This window comes from Plodia interpunctella, chromosome 29 (genome assembly GCF_027563975.2).
Source record: "Plodia interpunctella isolate USDA-ARS_2022_Savannah chromosome 29, ilPloInte3.2, whole genome shotgun sequence".
Lineage (NCBI taxonomy): Eukaryota > Metazoa > Arthropoda > Insecta > Lepidoptera > Pyralidae > Plodia > Plodia interpunctella.
The window spans coordinates 3831589-3853135 of NC_071322.1; the positions used below are offsets into that span (position 1 = coordinate 3831589).

Below are 21547 nucleotides of genomic sequence, written 5' to 3' on the forward strand. Positions count from 1 at the left end.
GGGGCTAGCTCAATCTGTGTGATTTGTCCTAATGTATTTATTTATGTTACTATTAGGGTACGGAGCCCTAAGGTACAGATAAAAAAATTGACAATACCTAATTATATAAACCACAACAATTGTCCACACTCACCTAAGTATTTGCCTTAATAAAAAAAAACTTGCAACAAGAGTAAGACGGAATCTAAAAGACCAGGTTAACTTTTATTCGAAAAGTTAACCTGCTCTTCTAGATCCCGTCTTGCTCTGCTTACAGTACATACATAGACATAGTCACATAGTCACAAACTAGTAGCTTTTGAGGGTAGTTTTAAACACGCTACTGCTAAAATATGGAATAATTTACCTACATATATATATATGTAGGGTAACAATATTAGTATATGATCTACACAATTAGTTATATATATATATATATATATATATATATAATATTGAATATATATTTATATTATATATATAAATAAATATATAAACGAGAGAGATATTACAACAACTAAAAACAAGATAGAAAGGATAACTTTTGACAAAATGTGACACTCCTGGTGTTGCAGCACACTTAGGCTGCGGTGACCGCTTCCCATCAGGTGAGCCATGCCTGTTTGCCTAGTCATTAGCATAAAAAAAGACAGCGCAAGTTAATGTCGTAGCTTTAAAATTAATTGCCTTAATAAAACGTCATTAAAATCAAATTGGCTGCCAATATTTATCCAATCAAAGTCGCCGATTCGGATGATAGCGATCCAATTATTGTTATCTATGTTAAATGATAAAATATAAGGAGTCGTTTGTTTTTTTCCGGATCTGTCATTAATAATGAAAATTGTAATTATTTTGTTGCTGGGAGCTATAGCTGTTTCAGGTAAAATTTGTGTAGCTGTTAGGGTAAACAAACACAGTTTACACTCGATTTTTTTCATGCGAGTCAGGTTACGTTAACGTCAAGGTTAACAGGTGCAACCAGCTCTTAGAAAGACTTTGGGCTGCACCAATCAATTTTGACGTTAACTTTAACCAAACGACCAAACATCTTGGAAAAATGTCAGGGAGTGAATAAAAGTGGCGCGGCGCAACCAACTCTTAGAAATACTAACCCAGCTAGACCACATTTTATCGTGTTGATTCCAGCTCTCCCCACCGAACTTCCGAAAGACCCTTTCATCGACAAAGTAACTGAGGATCGATACCAATATGTCGTGGATGGAGAGGACCAGATACACTATGTGGACCTGTGGGCTAGTGAAGACGAGTCCACACCAAGATACGATCCTGACAGACAGAATGTCTACCATTTGTTCACTAGGTAATGTGTTACTTCAGATATATATATTGTTACTTCATAGTCGTATTCCTCATGGCTGAGGTTCGTGGTCATTACATAACAACTTTCTTGGCACTATTAATGGAGTGGTTTGCCATTGCCTTCTCCATTTCACACACAAGTTGATAATCAACCAGAGTGCAGGTTTCCTCACGATGTTTTCCTTCAACGGATTTATATTGCTACAAAAACGTGAAATTTCAAGGACCTCCTGGACAATTCGAGCGTAATAAAACACTAATAAGTCACCAGGCGTGTAATTCCAGATTACTAAGAACCCACTATAGTTCTTAGTTTGTAACAAGGTTACTGGTAATAAACGCAAAACCTCCTAAAGACTACTTGGGTACATGAAAACAAGCTACTTTTATTCTACGATTTTTCGTGATTCGTAGTTTTTTTTTTGCATATAAAAAATACAATCTAATTTGCGATTCTACACATGTTCACTGTATGTAATAGCCGAGCAACACGAGACAGTGCAGTAGCGTTACATATTTAGCTGAATCGAACATATAATTAACGTTCTACAATTCAACTTGGGGCAAAAATACATTTTTGTATGTATGTATGTTTGTTTATAACGCGATAACTTTCGAACCGTTGTACCGATTTTGATGAAATTTAAAAGGTATGTAGGATGTGTCAATAGAATTTTTAAGTTCGTGTCGCAACAAAATCGGTTAAGTAGTTTTTGAAATATTCACAATTTTGTAAAAAAAAAAACTCATCAAAATGTATTGTGTTCGCGAGGTCTATAATATAACTATATGGTATATGAGTCAGATTGGTATACTCACTTAGCATTAGTAAGATTCAAACCTAACACTAACTGATTTCAAAAACTTTACCTCCATTATAGAAACAACCCACAAGTCAGCCAACCGATGTTGATTGGTAACGAAGGTCTCCTCGGGCTAACCGACTACGATCCTCTCCGAAGGACCATCGTCATCTTGCACGGTTGGAGGAGCACGGCCACTTCCGACGTCAACGCGGTTCTTGTACCAGGCACTTGATTGAATTTACTGTTAAATGAGAGTAGTTCCCACCTTAGATCCAGAAACCTTCATATTCTCCCGTGGATAACGTTAGAGACAACTGGAATACAAGGCCCTTACAGCTGATTTCCAATGAGGAATAATATCACACAGGCAGCCGATCATAAAGTAACTCTTAAACACTTAGGATGCCAGTCAAATATGACGTTAACTTTTTGGACAAAGACAGAGATTATTTATTAGCATAAACATAGGTTCACATTTTTTATAATGTGGTGTTGAATCAAATCAAATCATTTATTCAGAAATTAAGCCTTCACAGGCACTTTTTCACGTCATATTCTAAATTAAATGATGTTTACCAATGCTACAAACTACTAGCATTTCGGAACGACCACCGCTGAGAAGAAATGCCGAAAGAAACTCATTCAAACAGTGTTGGCCCCTATGAAAGAAAAAACTAAATCCTACATGTTTCGCCATCTATGGGTATGCAAATTTAAATGGAGAGCATGCATCACATATTATATTGGATAATTATAACTAAAATAGTCTTCGTCTCGCTTTAGCCACGACTCTGGTCTTCAGCGAACGCCTTAATTTTTTTAAAAGCTTTTATTTAACTTGCAATGTATGTATGTATGTTTGTTCGGGTGGAATCTTGCTACTCAATTTTGAAGCAGATATCTTCTATCGATTGAGCTGAAATTTTGTATACACGTTTAGTTTGGATGACAATACACGATAAGGTGCGTGGCTTCATTTGAAATCTAATATGGCGGACCATCCAAGATGGCGGAATAGTTTTATTTTTAATGCATTTCTACAATATGGATATCTAATGAAAGCGCTTGTTGTAACTCGAAAAAAATGTGACGTCATTCTAAATCCAATATGGCGGAACGCCCAAGATGGCCGAAAGGTTATTTTTTAGGCACTTCTACAGGGTATCAATGAATGAATTAAAAGGGCTTGTTGAGAGTAATTTGAAAAATATATAGATTTAGAAACCTAGGCAACTTTCATAACTAAAAATTAAAAAATAAATGAATAGGAAACACTTTTAAGAAAAGCTTTTATTTAAATGCTTCAAAAAGAAGAAAATAAAATTTTCCTTTAAAATTTTAACTACGTGTATATACAATTTATATGATCATAAAAGCTTGTCGCGAGGTTTGCGTAAATCCTACCTATAAGTATTTTTCTCAATTAAATAGGTACTAGTTTATTTACACAAGTAAACCTCGCGACAAGCTTTTATGGTCATATAAACTGTGTATAATGAGGTTATAAGTTGATAGTTAAAATTTTAAAGGAAAATTTTAGATTCTTCTTTTTGGATCATTTAAAAGCTTGTCTTAAAAAAGTTTTTTTTTAAATTATTTTTTGGTCATTCTTCCTTCCAGCCTTCCTTTCTGCCGAAAACGTCAATGTCATTGTTGTGGACTGGAGCGCCGGCGGCGGCAACCTGAACTATCTGACTGCTGTATCCAACACTGTTACTTCTGGTGCGTCTTTCGTAGACCGGCAAATCACGTAGGGAACAAAATGTCTGGCTGTGCTGCGACCGCCTGGCTTATAGGACAAACCCAAGAAATGCTCGCTTGATGTCGTCAAGGATGATATGCGTGCCAATGGTCTGACTAGAGATGCCGACGACCTTGCGAAGTGGGGACGAAATATAGTTAAATGTTTGCCACAAGCTTTTATTGTCGTCAAAGAGATCTTGTTGCATTCAACGCGCGATAAAAACCGTTCGCGCTGTAAACCGTGGAAGAGTACCCCTCGTTGGGAACCAATCCTGGGGTCATGCTTATCATAATCATCATCATATCGAGTGTGTTATTGCTAGCACTGGTGTCAGTTACGACTACTTACCGCCATCTAGCGGCAGGCAGTCGCAAACACACTAGTGAACTAAACTGTCCACCAGTGTGCAGGTTTCCTCACGATGTTTCCCTTCACCGGAAGCAAGTGGTGGTCTATGAAAACTACTATATTATATAAGTCAGATTGGTATACAAACTCATGTGACACGAGTAGGATACGAACCTGAGACCTTTCGATCCACAGGCCTAATATATTTATTTTTATTTATTCATCTTCCAGGGGAAAGCGTAGCCCGCTTCATCAACTGGCTGAACAGCGTGACAGGCACGTCCGCTGCGCACTACCACCTCGTCGGGCACAGCCTCGGCGCTCACCAGGCTGGTGTCATCGGGAGAAATATCAACGGCAACATCGCTTATATAACTGGTAAAGTTTCTGCGTAATATCTGTTACTTTCTTCCCTCGGGGACTCTCAGCAGTAAAGCACTTTCTGCGGGTGAAATTTCCTTATACAACGCTTGAAACTTATGATATAAAGTAAATAAATAAATATATTAGGACAAATCACACAGATTGAGCTAGCACCAAAGTAAATTCGAGACTTGTGTTATGGGATACTAACTCAACGATACTATATTTTATAACATATACATATATAGATAAACATCCAAGACCCGGGCCGATCAGAAAAAGATTATTTTCCATCATGACCCGACCGGGGATCGAACCCGGGACCTCTCGGTTCAGAGGCAAGCACTTTACCACTGCGCATCCGAGGTCGGTCGTCAAATTGAAATACTCGTACATAATATTAAAATATTAATATAAAATATTGAAATACACAAGTTGAGTACATAGAATGAATTTATTTAGCAAACACGATAAAATACATGTATGTAAGGATAATAGCGGAACAGTTGGCATGCAAAATTAAACTTAACTAAAATTAAATCTACTAAAATACATTATTATAAAAAATAACACAAAAATTACGTCAATACTTAATTAAAAAATAATATTAGTTAGATTGATGTATTAAAATTAACGGAAATGTTGACGGTAACATCGCTTTTATATCACTGGTAATCATTTACAGCAAAACGCTGTATATTTTACGTAAGAAAATTACTTTTACGATTACCAAAGAAGCAGGCGCAACTTCAGCGAACTACAGAAACCCCTCTCTATTGCACTAATATTATAATAGATGCTGACAAAAACACAAATGTTTACTGGCAAATACATATGCAAATACACAAATAATATGCAAAAAAACAATCAGTTTGCATAAGGCGAATTCTATGAAAATATGCTTTTGTGAACATTCCATGACAATTGTGAACGGTGTAATTCGATTTTGTGAAAGCGAAATTTAAGCGAGTTACACTGTCAAGGGCCCTCAGTCAGTCCTCAGTTCCTCATAGTATTTATAGTTCTTCTGTTCCGATATCCTGCGGAACACAAGACTCGTGCTCAGTCTGGCGCTACTTAAAAAATTACTGGAAAAAAATACTTTATTTCTACTTAAAAAATACTTTATTTTATTTTCTATTTTAAAATTGCAATTGTAAAATCTCTATTTTTATAAGGCATATTAATAATCAATAAGTCAATAAAAGCTAGGCATTTGTAACACGTTCTTTTTTTTTCACATTAACTCTCGCACAAAATCTCAGGGACAGGGGTGTCTGACAATCAGCGTTGTCTCCAACAAATTATAGTTGGGACAACAGAAGCCGAGACATTCCTTTGTCACATTGTTATTACAAAATTTACCTCTAAAACTAAAATAAATATTATTACTTATATGTTAAAGTATTGCAATACGAATATTTAATTAATAGTTTGTAGCTTGTGAGAAATAACTATAAATATTGACGAGAAAAAGTGCCTGTGAAGGTCTAATTTCTGAATAAATGATTTGAATTTGAATTTTGAATTTGAATTTGAACTACTGACTCGGAGTAAAAAACATGTGAACTAAATTTTTGAGGTTTTAATAAATCATCCAATCTCTCTTTAAGGCCTGGACCCTTCATATTCCGGCTGGGTTTTGAACAGCAATAAGTTGAAACCAGAAGACTCATCCTACACCGAAGTCATCCATACTAACGCTGGCCTGATAGGCTACATTGGTACCCTGGGCCACGCTGACTTCTATCCTAATGGTGGGATCAGTATGCCGGGATGTGACTCACAGTCGTGTGATCACTCCAGGTAATAATATTGGTCTAGTTTATTTTATTTTATAATTAGCCCGGACGTCCCGGCTAAACAGGAATAAATAAATATATTAGGACAAATCACACAGATTGAGCTAGCCCCAAAGTAAGTTCGAGACTTGTGTTATGGGATACTAACTCAACGATACTATATTTTATAACAAATACATATGTAGATAAACATCCAAGACCCAGGTAAATATGATAACGATCAGTTTTATCTTAACCTGACCGGGGATCGAACCCGGGACCTCCAGTGTAGCATTCCGGCATGAGGACCATTAGGCCACAGAGGTCGTAAACTTGGGAGGGATGCCGATAAACATGCAGGAGAAATATAGGAAACCTTTTGGAGTAGGTTTCCTACTCCAACGCTCATCAGCTGGGGGTAAACAAGAAAAAACGCTCAGATGTGAGAGATTTCACAAGAGAATCGTGTCTATCTGATCACGGCTTGTGAATGTTTACCAATATCTATTATTATCTAACTTCAAACTGTTCGCCGCGAACTTGGACCTCGCGAACGCAACATTTTTTTTTTTCAAAATTGTGAATATGTCAATAGCGACTTAACCGATTTTGATACTGGTAATAGCATAGTATGTATGGCACCGAAAATTTACAACAAAATTCCAAATCAATATAAAAGCTTAAATTTAAATCTATTTAAAAAGCACCTCAAGTCTTTATTAACTGATAAATGTTATTATACTTTAAATGATTTCTTTAATGATAAACTCGGATAGAATTTAGGGCTAGTATAAGTACATTATAATTCTTTTTTTGTTTTGGATTTGTAGTGGATAGCATGCTCCTCTTTATTTATTTATATTTGCATACCTATATTCGGTGAAACGTGTAGGTCTAATTCATTTTGACTATTTGTACTCATGTTTTTGGCAAATAAATGTTTTCTTTCTTTCTTTCCACCAACTTAAAAATTCTATTGACAGATCCTATAAATTTCATCAAAATCAGACCAGCGGTTGAAAAGTTATTGCGTTACAAATATACATAGGTATATAATTGTATTTTTGCCCTAAGTTAATTTGTAGACCTTGCTCGCTTCTCTCGCTCGCTCAGTTATTGTGTCACACTTATCACAGGTCTTATTTCTACTTTTCCGAGTCCCTCCTATCTGGGGGCTTCACGGGGCGCCGCTGCGCGACCTACGTCACTGCCATGACCGGCCAGTGCTTCCTGTGGGGGAACCTGCACATGGGTGGACTGGTACCTAAGACTGGGTATGATCCTAATTCTTTCAAATTTCAAATTCAAAATTCTTTATTTTCAATTTAGAATGATACACATCGCTTGTTGACGTGAAAGAAATTACTTAAACTAAGTCTACCGCCGACTTCCAAAGCGCAAGAAGAAGCGGCGCAACAAACTTCACCGCAGCCTTTTTCTACAAAAATGTCAATTAACAAATGTAGATCTTATACATATATTAAAAACTAACTTTTTATAGTGTCAACTCGGCTAATCATATTAGTGAAGACCAAGAGATAAGATAACATCAGTACACGTTTATTTGTGACATCATATTGCATTTAAAATTTGACAAGAAAAAGTGCCTGTGAAGGTCTAATTTCTTAATAAATAAAGTCTTTGACCTGCACTCTGATGGATCTATACAAGGTGACTTTTTATATATAGGAATCATTTTGCCTACATGTTCAGTCCATGATATATCAAACAACTTATCGTACTATTGGAGCAAAAACGCCGAAATAGGCTATACTTAGTTTTAAGTGTTTTGTTTTGATGACTATTTGAAGGCTCATTTACATTATTAGTAACACCAATGAAAAAAATACTGTGATAATGACAATGCTTTCAAAGATATGACAAAAGTAAAATCACACATTTTTGCACTCGTCCAAACGCTCCATATTGAATGACACGAACAAGTGACGTCACAGCGAGCTAACATATTCGCGAAGAAATATATGTTTGTTCGACAGCTTCATTAAATATTACGTTTATGGTGATGATCACTTAATAAAAGTAGTTTTTTTTTAACATGGTTAAGTTTGTTTCTATAACTTCATACTTTTTTGAACAGATGATTTCACATTGGTAAGAATACTAAGCCGTCTAGAATATTTTTTTTTTATTTAATACAAAATATCAGACAAATATTAAAATACTATGTCACTTTCAGGTCATCTGGCATCTACTACCTCGAAACCAACGGTGCTCCTCCGTTCTCCAAGGACTAAAATCATCACCCGACATTGGATTCAGCGGCCGGACCATAGACAAAGAAAAAAATTGCGCGCTATTCATTTAATATTATTATATGTATTAATTTCAAAAACCTCTTCGAACGGTCTCTGTTACTTTTGGATTTTTGAGCTGATTCGCCGTTCTTCGTACTCTTTCAAGTATCTTTCCTCCCTTTCATTTTATCTTATAGATTGTCTACGCCAGTACACCACAACACTAGGCGCGTCCCGCCCGCGACCCCTCGCGCGGCAGCCAATGGCTATCAAACACGACAATTTAAATTTTATTCCTGCGCGCGCACTACAAATCTAGTTTTTTCTATTGTTTTTTTTTCCTGTCATTCTATTCGATTTCTGTTTTTCATTATACCAATTTGTAAGAACAAAGAAAAATATAATTGTCTAATTCTTAGCTCCAAGTATTTTATTTTAACTACCTATTAGTTCCGTAACGAACATAGATTGACAATGCTAAATGGTAATTGTTTGCCTTTCCTGTAAATATTGTTCTGCTAACTATATTTTTGTTTAATAAAATACGGATTTTCATTTCCATCATTCTGGTGTTCTTCTATTTCAAGTGTTATTGTTAACACGGTGTCAGATTGTATTCAAGTCGCCTAAAGGGATCTGACATGACTTTTGACCGACCACCTGCCGATGTAAGTGTGGCATGTAATCGCTAGTGCTGGTTTCCTAACGATGTTTTATGTTATTATGGTAATTTCGATCATGCTTGGAACCGATCCTGGATGAGCATTCACTAATGCCAAGTGAAGTGAAGTGAAAATTTTCTAAATTGTAAATACAAAGCAAGATGTCAATGACCTGCAATATATTATCTGTCATCTCAATGTCAATCATATTGATATATTATATGACATAATGATGTGACCTAAGTGTGACAGCGCCACCGATCATGCGGTGTGGGTCGCCCCTAGAATTGGACCATTCCATAACTCCTCTTGGATGTCGTACGAGACGATTTAAGGACACATAGCCTAGGCAACAAAATCATTCCCAAGAAGGTTTGACGTCAGACAGACGGACGGTTGTAAGCCACTGACGTATCTTCAAAATTTTAAAGTTTTATTTTTACGCTGACCTCGGGCTTCGCGCCTTCACAACCCCGAACGCAACCTAAAATGCAGAGATAAGAGAAAGAGAGTACCGGATTTGTATTTATTATCAGATTTATATAAACAACAACTGTATTAATGCTATCAGATGAACATAACAACTTTATCAGGATTAATAATCGGTCAAAAGTGATATGAACTCTCGTGGGTTCCGTACCTTGATAAACCTGACATTTAGGTTACGTAATTCGTCTTTTGTTTTGGCCAAAGTTTTACATAAGTGTACAAAATGTCATAAATCAATTATTTTAATTACTATAGCAGTTTATCCGCGGCTTTGTCCGCTTAAATTCCCTCGGGAACAGTTTCTTCTTCGTATTACAATAGGATTGGGATGGTTGAAATCCACAGCGTGTTCAGAATACACACAGCGCCATCTAGTGATTTATTGCAAAGTTTTTATTAGCATTTAGCGCCACCTTAAAATACGCACAGCGCCACCTAGATTTTTTTATATTTGGCGCCACCTATCATAGGATACAGGTTTTTCGCAAATCCCACGGGAACAATAGTTTTTTCGGGTTGAATGTTGATTCGATTGGTTGAGTAGATAACGCGTGAAGAGGTAACAAATTTACTTTTGCAAGCAATCTGAGAAGGTCGGACAGACAAACGCACATAATTTTGTAAGACTTTTATAGTCTTGTGGTCGGTGGACGAGCGTAGATTATTTTTTCTTCCATTTATATTAATTACTAGCTTATGTCCGCGGCTTCGCCCGCGTTTATATCGTGCGCCTGCTCATAAATTATTATTGTCAATATCTCGGGTTCTAAGCAACGTATCGCGATGACACCTATACCAGATTTTAAGTTAGAATATCCGCTATATAACTGTGAACCACATTCAATTCCATTCAGTAGCTTTTGTGTGATGCTCGAACAAATATACCACCACACCAGACCAATCGACAAATATATATATATATATATATATATATATTTCAACCCTGTTATTCAAAAAAGCATACTATAAATTAAATATAGTGCGATAGTGAAATAAAATTCTTTCACGTAGTGATTTTTAACGTTTTTTAGCAAACCAAAAACAATATACTTAGGTATCGTCATTATCGACAAAAATATAACACGGAATCAACATACTGATAACTATTGCTTATCAATGATTACAATACAATATTCAACACATTTTAATTAAGTTCTTAAATCAGTTTTATTACACCTGTAATATGACGCTGTTCGTTATTTCAGCCCTGTGCTTCACGGCTGTGATTGGTAAGATTATAGTTTTAATTTTTCCGGTTCTTAAGCATCTATAGGTATACGTCGGGGTCCAGGGTCCCCTTTCCTACTTTTTCTTTCTTTTGTCAACACTTCGCACGGTCGTCGGCATCGCTAGTTGTCAGACCATTGTCACGCATATCATCCTTGACGACATCAAGCCAGGACTTCTTGGGTTTGCTTCTTCTTCTGCTAGGGCCGGGGGGAGCGGCATACCAGTATTCATTACAGAACTTATATATTAAATAAAATAATTTGAGCTCAAAATTAAATTAAACAAAATGGTAGGTTAGAATACAATGAATGACAGGAATACAATATGAAAAACTAGATTAGTAGTGCGCGCGCAGAAGTCAAATTTAAATTTTCGTGTTCAATAGCCATTGGCTAATGCGCGGGGCGTCGCGGACGGACGGGACTTGCCTAGTGTTGTGATGTACTGGCGTAGACAGCATATTCTTATTTTCTCTCTCTTTCTTCTTTATTTATCAACTCGCAAAAAATACTGACGTCAGTCGTGGTTGCTGGTTCGACAGCATTATATCTGATCAGTATAAGTTATAACATATTACCCGCTCAATCTCATAAACTTCTAAAAATGTAATTGTTTTTTCGTGACTCCATTCCTGTGTGCGCCGGGCAGTGGCAGTGACAGCGCAAGTAACCTATACACATACTTGTGCTGCCCACTGGGAAGCTCACTTCCCTGCCCAATAGGGCTGAGTGTTAATTAATGTGGCATTAGGTAGACATTGGTACAAAGGTCGTCTGCATGGGTACCTCACTCAGCTATCAGCCATCAAACAGCACTGCTTGCATTGTTGAGACAGTGTGATCACAGGGGTCTTAATCTATAGGCATAAAAATTTAAGCCGTAATGTACTAAAGCCTAGTGTATTATGGCAAAAATAAGTTATACCTTACATTTATTATGCCAAAAAAGAACAATAGCTAGCAGCAGTTAATAAATTGTTGCAGATTTTCAGTTGCAGTTGCATATTAGCAATAAGTTTATTTGTTAGACAAATTAAAAAACCCCCGACTTTTAATATTCATTTCGCTACAACTTTTGAACGGCTGAACCGATTTTGATCACGCATATCTAAGACCTTTTACTACCGCATAAAAATTAGCTATCAAATAACAAAGAACCGCATCCAAATCTGCACACCCGTTGATGAGCTACGGTGCCACTCACAGACAGACAGACGATTAGAGGTCAAACTTATAACACCCCTCTTTTTGCGCCGTAACTAATAAACACGGAGTTATCAATAAATCAGTAGGTATAATTGTGATATGAACATTGAACATATCAAATCCCTTTATCTTTATGAATATTGATGTGTGGCTTAGGCGGGTGGTAATCGTGGTTACGTCAGATTTTTTAAATAGATTCGACCAAGCATTGATATAAATCTAATTTACGAGGTACACGGAAACACAAACAGAAATACAGACATGCCAAAATGAAAACGGTAACTTAAGATCAGCAAATATATTCAAACTAGCTGCGCCCCGGGGCTTCGCTCCCGTGAGTATTTCGGGATAAATAGTACCCTATGTGTTAGTCCAAGTTATATTCTACCCGTGTACCAAATCTCATGACAATCCATCCGTAGATTATGAGCAGATTTCGCGTGAAAGAGTAACAATGTTTGTACTCTTTCACGTGAAATCTACATCACATACATCCTCAAAAATTTTGAACCGCGTGAATTTATCTGCGAAAGCAGAACAGACATAATTTTCAAACAAAATTTCACCCCCTTGTATTAATTTGGGGGTTGATATTTGAACAAAATTGCCTATGTTTGAACTGAGGTTTCTAACTACGTACATGCACACCTTTCATCAAAATAGGTCGGGCGGTTTAACCGTGAAAGCAGAACAGACAAATAGACAGTCAGACTTTTGCATTTATAATAGTAGCTGTTCACCGCGAACTTACACCTCGCGAACACAATAAATTTTACATAATTGTGGATATCTCAAAAACGTTTTAAACCGATTTTAATGCCACACGAACTTAAAAATTCTATTGGCATATCCTACATACTTTTGAAATTTCATCAAAATCGAAGAAACTTATCGCGTTACATACATCCCATACAAAAAAAAATATTTTTGCCCCAAGAATGTTAGCCCTCGCTCGCTTCGCTCGATCGGTCAATTTTTTATGAATTTCTCACAAAACTATACACTACTGCCATTTCGGAACGACAATTGCTGAGAAGAAATGCTGAAAGAAACTGATTTCGACAGTTTTGGTGCCTATCATTACAGACATCCCTGTGGCCAGAATTAGGATAGCATAACTCGAGTTATCTTCATATTTCCAGCACAAGATGTGATCATCAGTAAGCTGGGGAACGACCTTCGTTATCAGTATGTCCAGGGGGGTGACGCCGTCACCCTGGAGGACACGTGGCTGACGCAACCGATGCTCCGAGATGGTGATATCGATAGTGGATCAATCGGTTATTGGCCACCTAGGGACAATGAGTTCCATCTGTTTACTAGGTGAAATCATTGACAAATCTTTTAAATTTTAATCGCACCAGCACCTACTTAGTAGTAAAGGCTCCAACTGAAAATCAGTGCGTTGCTCCTAGAGTAATATCACCACAGAGTTGTGGCCTGTTTAGACTGCTGCGGCACACACACCCATAATCACTTTTTGTACTTACCCACGTTTTTTTTATCTTAATTTTCTTTTTTGCGGTTATTATGTGTGTGTCTGTAGTTTTTTGAATAATTTCTGCTCTATTCTATCCTATTGTATTCTAAATTTAATGACAATTCTTACCATAAGATTAGCGAAGCTGTGACGCTCCAAAACCAAAACCTTTGTTGTGTGTCACAACTGTTCGCTTTAACGCCTAAACCGCTGGACCGATATTGATAATATTGGGTTAGCGTGTAAAATTAAAGACGGGGAGTCTTCATATTCATTCGTCCATTCAAATATACTTTGTATTTCAAAAATCATCCCCCAAACGACTAATGGGGGGTGAAAGATTGTATGAAAATCATGTGCGTTACGATTTCACAGAGAAATTCACGCGGGCGAAAGATGGTTCATTATAAAATTAACATTCTTTGTGTATATATAGAGTGCCTTATACTGATACTAGCGCCCCGTTCCGGCTTCGCTCGGATAGAAACATAATAAAAAATACATTTAAACCTTTTTGAACCACACTGTCTATTGGTGAAAACCGCATGATTATCCATGCAGTTTTTGATTTTATCGCGGACAGACAGACAGACGCGGTGAAAGAATTGGAGTTGACTTGTTAATATGTAAAAAATGAAAGAATTTTTTGAAAAGTTGGAAAAGTCAAAAACAGCGTCGCTTTATTTATTTATTTCAGGGCAAACCCAACAGTGAGCCAGCCGCTTGTCTACAACAATGAGAACGTGTTCGCAGCCTCCAATTTCAGCCCTAACAGACGCACAATACTACTGCTCCACGGTTATAGAGGATCAGCGACATCGAACTCTAATCTAGTTCTGATACCTGGTAAGTACTACCACTTTTACACTGATGTACCTGCGCAGAAATCAATTATTTGCATGGCGCGAAAATATCTGCGCCAATCATAGCGCGCCATTTGGACGAGCGAACAGAACCGTTCGCTATTGGCTAATGCGTGCGTATGCGTCACGTCTGGAGTTCGCAGGAGCGCCACGCCCCGACGCGAACTTACAGTTGTTATGAGCGAGATAGCACGACTCCTTTTGTTTTTGGATTTAAAATCTTATGTAGTAGCAATAAGTTCGTTATTTCACTAATGTTCGGCCAGAGTCGGCGGTCGGTTGTGCTATTCTGCGCCGTCGAACAATGCCGAGTTAGCTTACAAACGTGGTGTTCTCGTTCAGTCATCTCACAACATGGCAACATTGAAATTGTTTCAACTGCAGGTAATATATTTTGATACTTTACCTTATGACGACCACGGTGGCGCAGTGGTAAGAACTTTACCACTGAACCGAGAGGTCCCGGGTTCGATCTCCGGTCGGGTCATGATTAAAAATGATCTTTTTCTGATCGGCTCGGGTCTTGGATGTTTATCTATATTATGTATTTGTTATAAAATATAGTATCGTTGAGTTAGTATCCCATAACACAAGTCTCGAACTTACTTTGGGGCTATCTCAATCAGTGTGATTTATGTAAGTATGTATATTTATTTATATTTACCCGTGTCTGCTTATTGATTTCTAATTTCCCGTTTTATGTGACGACTATTTTCTAGTAAATTATGCCTAATTCTTTCTAAATGGCTTAGATGACGATGGAATCTAAGATACGATCATCAACTAAGCTAAAGTTGTTATGTACGACCAGAAGATCACGTAATTATGCTACACATTGAGATTTAGTCAAGGATTCTTAAACATTTATCAAATTGGTAGTTCGTAGTATATTCAGTGTTAACAACCAAAAGATTTTTTTATATTTGTTGCGGCTTGCGAGTACCTAAATTGTAATGTAATATATATTTATAATATATATTTAATATAATAATTGTAATATATTTAATTGTAATGTAAATGTAATATAAGAGTACTGTTGTCAGACTTTATCCAAGTCTCATATAAGCATTAAACATAACTTATACAACTAGGCTTACCTCAATTTAATTCTTCGTTCTTCTCCAGCGTACCTCAGCGCAGACGATGTGAATGTGGTGGTAGTGGACTGGAGCCGGGGCGCCAACATCGGCACCGCCCTCGCCGGGATCTATGCTTCTTGGTCTAGTGAGTATTCTTGTCAAAATTTATGTTTTAAACATGGAATTAGTACGTACTCCACGAAGTACTTACTAAATCCATGGTTTTATACTAAAGGCAACATAGAAAAAGAAAAAAAAAAAGAGCATTGACATTCTTAAAAATCTTCAAGCATTTTTTGCGGTACACGCATGCGCACTATAGCGGGCACACAATGAAAAACAAATATGCATGAAATTAGTAGGTAATCGAAATACAAATTTTCAATAATATCCTTCTTTCAAGATCAACCCGACGAGACGTTTGTCAACAATGGAATTTTGAAAAAAATCTGTGAAATGTATGAAAAGATAAATGATAAGAATTCATTAAAACGTGAAATGTAACACCATCCTTTTGGAAGTTTAATGTCTCCGATTCCTTTTTACAGCAGGAAACTGCTACTGCTGCTACTTGTCCAGTCGCGAGGTCGACCGAGTCTAGTTCAAATTCAAATTCAAATTTCTTTATTCAATTTAGGATGATATACATCACTTATTGACGTCAAAAAAAAATACTTAAACTAAGTCTACTGCCGGCTTCCAAAGCGCAGGTGAAGAAGAAGCGGCGCAACAAACTTCACCGCAGCCTTTTCTCCAAGGACGTCAATTAACAAATATAGGTCTTATACATCTATTAAAAATTAGGAGGACGAATTTACATCATTATTAAAAATGACAAAATTTGAATAAACAACAACGTCGTGTTGTTTATATAGAAAGAACTTCACCATAGATAAAATAAATATATAACTCCACCGACATGAGCCTAGCTCTATGATAATGACGTTAAAATCATGGAATTAGTAGGTACTCCGACGTAGTAACTAGGTACTAATTCCATGTTTAAAATTCAAGTTTCGAACTTTATTTACTTTTTTATTCCATCCAATAGGTCTGTTCACTGCATTCTTCACTCTGTGGCTGAGCAATGTATCCGGCCAGCCGCTGAACCAGTTCACACTGGTCGGGTTTGGACTTTCCGGACTTAAGGTCGGACAAATTGGCAGATTGCTGGAGAGGAATGTTGGACATGTTGTTGGTAATTGTACAAGTTTATTTGTTAGATTAATTTTTAAAAACCCCGACTTTCAATATACATTTCGCTACAACTTTTGAACGGCTGAACCGATTTTGATCAGACATGTCTAAGAACCACCGCATAAAATTAGCTAGGTACCAAATAAAAAAAACTGCATCCAAATAGGTTCATCCGTTGACATGTCCAAATAGGTTCATCCGTTGACATGGCGGTGCCACATACATAAACACATACATAGACAGACACACTTAGGGGTCAAACTTATAACACCCCTCTATATATCACCCCTCTTTTGGCGTCGGGGGTTAAAAAGCGAGGAATCATTGGAAATCTCATCATTGATGACCTCCGTCGCATAGGTCACCTGTGCGCCATCTGGTCTCTAGTCCTGGGTTCGATTACCAGCACGGAAATTTTAAGATCATAGATATTTGTCTGCAGTTTTGAGTTTGTTGTCTCATATCGTATAGATCTCTCATATTTATTTATTTTTTCCAGGCTTTTCTATGCTGGTTCTTAAGATTATTAGACATTCAAAACATAAGACAACACGCCAATAATATAACACAATTCTGACAATAGATAATAGATTTTAATTGACAGCCACTGACACTTTTAACAGTCAGCTATCTGACATTGACGTTTCGGTTTTAAAAAAATAGAACGAAACTACTTAGGCACTTTATATGCGACAATCATCAACATATATCATAATCATATCATCTCGATACAAACTTCGTACTTAGTGTGAGCCATATTGGGGCTGTTGAATATCGTCCACCTCACAGATACAATAAATTTTAATGTTCTTATATCTGTGGTCCACTGCATCTTTTCTAGTATTATTTACAAACACTGGTGTCCGATTTTATTTTAATCTCCTAAAAGCATGTGACATGACTTTACGCCCTACCAACAAGAAAATTAATAAATTGCAGCTTTGGACCCCACTTTCGGCCCCCGCATACACGAACTCATCCCCCAAGTTCGCCCCGACGATGGCATCCACACAGAAGTTGTCCACACTAACGTTGGAAATTTGGGGTTCATCAGGCCCATGGGCAACGTGGACTTCTACCCTAATGGAGGCATCAACATGGCTGGTTGTGGACGAGACGACGATTGCGATCATAACAGGTAAGAATTAAAAAAAAAAAAAATTACCCTGTCTCCATCTTTGTCCCAAAAATGTCGATTTACTGATTTACAAAACACCATTAGGTATATGATAATTAACATTATATAATACTAGGCGCGCCCAGGGTCTTCGCTCCCGTGGGAATTTCGGGATAAAAAGTACCCTGTGTCTTATTCCAGGTTATATTCTACCCGTGTACTTACCTTAACTTGCATGAAAGAGTAACATACATACACACATTCTCGCAAACTTTCGTATATATAATATTAGTGGAAGTAGGATGAAACATCTACATTTTTAATGACCTCCGCGGCTTAATGGTCATCACGCCGGACTGCTACACCGGAAGTCCCGGGTTCGAGCCCCGGTCAGCTCAACGTGGAAAATGATATTTCTCAGATGACATTCAAGACCCAGGACTTGGATGTTTATCTATATATGTATGTGGGATTATATGAGATAAAAGCGGGTCGAATATGCAACTCATCTTTATTTATATCGTTCACCATTTTTACGTTTTTTTAACTTACTCTGTCATCCTTTGACAGTGACATTGACAACTCCTTCATTGCCAGTATCTACTACATACAGACTAAAATCAATCATCAATCAATACATATAATAAAACAGTAAAAAAAGTGTTTCTGTACATTGAACATATTTAAATAAAAAAAGTTGAGATCGATAGAAAATCAGTAATCAAATAAGAATTAAAAAAAAGTCTGTCTGTTTTTTTGCACATACTAATCTCTGGATCTACTAGACGGATTTGAATGAAACGTGTTTTGTTGTATAGCTATAAAGCCTGGTCAACATATAGGGTATAATTTATTTCGGAAACTGGAACAGCTCTAGCAGAACCTATAAAGACCAGCTAATCTAGGAAATATAGAAAAGTCACCGTAACAAAAATTGTTCGCCCTGATGAGCATTTTCTGATGACGTATAAAAAATCGAAGATATAGAACACCTGACGAAGAACTCCAACAGACCAGATACACTATAACAGATATGACAAAAACGCCTTAACAAAAGTCGATCAACCTGATGAGCATTTCCTGTTGAAGTATAAAAGTCGAAAATTTGGAACACCTGAAAAGTCATAATGGTCCAGCTAAACTATAGGAAATATACAAATATATGTTAATAAACATTTTTAAGTCTCATGCGCATCTTCTGTATAGGTATCGTTACGCTTTGTCTGTACTTTTAAATTTCTCTTACCAAAAGTTGATCGGCCACGCGAACGAACTCGCGGGCATCAGCTAGTATAAAATAAAAATATTTCCTAATCTAAACTTTATCCCACATGTATATGTTATAGAATATAGTATCGTTGAGTTAGTATCCCATAACACAAGTCTCGAACTTGTTTTGGGGCTAGCTCAATCTGTGTGATTCGTCCCTATATTTTTATAGAAATGTCCCAATGTCAATGTGTTTATTTAAAATTTCAGGGCCTATTTCTACTGGGCGGAGTCCCTGACGAGCGGAGGCTTCACAGGAGTTCAGTGCGAGGACTTCGAGGAAGCCCTAAATCAGGAGTGCCGAGGACCAGCCACTGCGCAAATGGGTGGAGTCGTCCCAAGAACTGGGTTAATATCAGATATATATTTTTATTTATTTATGGTTTACCAGGCTGCCTCGACAGAGATTTGTGGGAAAAGGAAAGGAGGCCTTTGCCCAGCAGTGGGACACATGGAACAGGTTTACAAAATAATTGTATACCATAAACAAAAAATATATGTTACGTTTGAAGTAAACACATACGAAACAGATTGTTCTCTCATTTTGACGTGACAACGTCTTAAATTAGGTTGCGGCTGGGAGTCACTTATGAAAAAGTGTAACGCCCGGTAACGTTACGATGAGTCACCGAACGAGAGAGAGGCCCGCCGAATGCCTTGCGTCTCTCTCCCACTCAACTATGATCGGTCTGCCGCGCGCGCAGGAATTAGTTAAGTTTAAGTTTACATGTACAATGTTTTAGTAAACAAAATATATTTCTATAGTTAAAATTTGTGCAATTCTTATTATTTTCATTCAATTCCTTGTTCCTATTGTGCAATTTAATTATATTCATATCAATAAATATTCTACCGAGAAAAAGACGTTGTCACGTAAAATCTTCGCCCGTAAAACCGACTTTACAGGCAACCATTTTTTTTTTTACACGATGCGTACACGATATGGGAAAAACAGTCAGCATGTCGACATTAGTAACGTGCTATGTTTGTAGGTACTTTTGTTTGTTAGGGCTTCTGTTTCCAATGACCGTAGGCAGAGACTAGGAATTTTGCCACGATCCTGACAAATCTCACTCGTTTCCTCTATTCTCATTGCACTCTTCGCACATATTTTTCGTTTGTGTGTATTCTTGTCTATTGTTAATCGTTTTTTTTTTCTTTTTTTCAGTACCAGGGGCGTATTCTCTTTCGAAACCAACCCGGCGCCGCCTTTCTCTCGTGGCTAAACTTTTTTTGACGTGACAACGTCTTAAATTAGGTTGCGGCTGGGAGTCACTTATGAAAAAGTGTAACGCCCGGTAACGTTACGATGAGTCACCGAACGAGAGAGAGGCCCGCCGAATGCCTTGCGTCTCTCTCCCACTCAACTATGATCGGTCTGCCGCGCGCGTAAAAAGACGTTGTCACGTAAAATCTTCGCCCGTAAAACCGACTTTACAGGCAACCATTTTTTTTTTATCAAATTGTATTGATAAACGTTTTGAATCAAATTTAAGTGTTTTTTTAATGTACATTTTAACTGATTAAATTTTTAAAAGTTTTTTTTTTTGCTTTTTTCCTTTGTTCAACAAATAATATAGATTATACTAGATGTCGCCCAGGGCTTCGCTCCCCATTGGGATTTGGAGTCTGATAAGTTTAAAAATCCTATCCTCGAGAGTAAAAGAGACGAGGTGTTGAAGGTAACTTTATCTTAGCTTTGATCTTTAGCTTCGGAAACCTTGGTATTCAGCCGACTTTTCATCTGGTCGGGCTTCATCCTCTAGATCTTAACGTTAACTCTTGCCCAGTTAAGGGAAAAACGGGAGAAATGTTTTTTTGCTATAATCCATACAACTGTGAATGTTGGTCTGTCTGTTCCTGACTTTGATGAATTTTGGTATTCATATAGTTTAAAGACGCCCGTTCAAACATAGGCTAGTTTTTTTTTAAATCAACCTCCAAAATCAATCTCCTATAATGGGGGCTGAATAGAGAGTATTACTGCACATTTAACCCGCTAGAGTACAGCACTGTATGTTAGGTACACAAAAGCTTTGCCACCTTTTGTTATGTACGCATTCGTTTGTGAAAATATACAACAATGTAGCATATCCGGGTGCCGATATATTGGGAAATATAGTTTTCCAAAAGATAAAAAACTTCTAAAACTATGGGAAACTGCCACACGCTGCAAAATTTTCGAGGCAATAAATGGTCAAAAATATGCTCGGAACACTTCACACCTGACGACTTATGAAAATATGGACTTCATTTATGTAAGGCTTTCAGTCAAAATCAAGTTTATCAGTTTATACCACAGTTGACCAAATAGTGCAGAACATTAACCTAAAATAGTTATTATTTTCAGGATAATC

General features: G+C 37.1%; 2 protein-coding genes across 2 annotated transcripts; both read left to right on the top strand.

Annotated features, from left to right (window-relative positions):
- Nucleotides 1-734: 734 nt before the first annotated feature.
- LOC128682179 (pancreatic triacylglycerol lipase-like) lies at nucleotides 735-9017 on the top strand. Its single transcript, XM_053766759.1, has 8 exons — nucleotides 735-862; nucleotides 1129-1303; nucleotides 2184-2332; nucleotides 3729-3830; nucleotides 4432-4578; nucleotides 6177-6369; nucleotides 7481-7618; nucleotides 8542-9017. Exons 1-8 carry the CDS (start codon nucleotides 817-819, stop codon nucleotides 8597-8599), a joined length of 1008 nt encoding a protein of 335 aa, XP_053622734.1. The 5' UTR covers nucleotides 735-816; the 3' UTR covers nucleotides 8600-9017.
- A 1826-nt stretch (nucleotides 9018-10843) lies between these two features.
- LOC128682178 (lipase member H-like) lies at nucleotides 10844-20732 on the top strand. Its single transcript, XM_053766758.1, has 8 exons — nucleotides 10844-10979; nucleotides 13328-13508; nucleotides 14363-14511; nucleotides 15654-15752; nucleotides 16659-16805; nucleotides 17744-17942; nucleotides 19401-19538; nucleotides 20359-20732. The coding sequence occupies exons 1-8, from the start codon at nucleotides 10934-10936 to the stop codon at nucleotides 20414-20416; spliced, it is 1017 nt and encodes a 338-aa protein (XP_053622733.1). The 5' UTR covers nucleotides 10844-10933; the 3' UTR covers nucleotides 20417-20732.
- The last annotated feature ends 815 nt before the right edge of the window (nucleotides 20733-21547 follow it).

Coding starts and splice junctions, on each gene's coding strand:
- LOC128682178 (XM_053766758.1), top strand. CDS start 10,934: ATGACGCTGTTCGTTATTTCAGCCCTGTGCTTCACGGCTGTGATTG. Junction 16,806..17,743: donor GAATGTTGGACATGTTGTTG/GTAATTGTACAA, acceptor AATAAATTGCAG/CTTTGGACCCCACTTTCGGC. Junction 17,943..19,400: donor GACGATTGCGATCATAACAG/GTAAGAATTAAA, acceptor TTAAAATTTCAG/GGCCTATTTCTACTGGGCGG.
- LOC128682179 (XM_053766759.1), top strand. CDS start 817: ATGAAAATTGTAATTATTTTGTTGCTGGGAGCTATAGCTGTTTCAG. Junction 1,304..2,183: donor GTCTACCATTTGTTCACTAG/GTAATGTGTTAC, acceptor CCTCCATTATAG/AAACAACCCACAAGTCAGCC. Junction 3,831..4,431: donor ATCCAACACTGTTACTTCTG/GTGCGTCTTTCG, acceptor TTCATCTTCCAG/GGGAAAGCGTAGCCCGCTTC.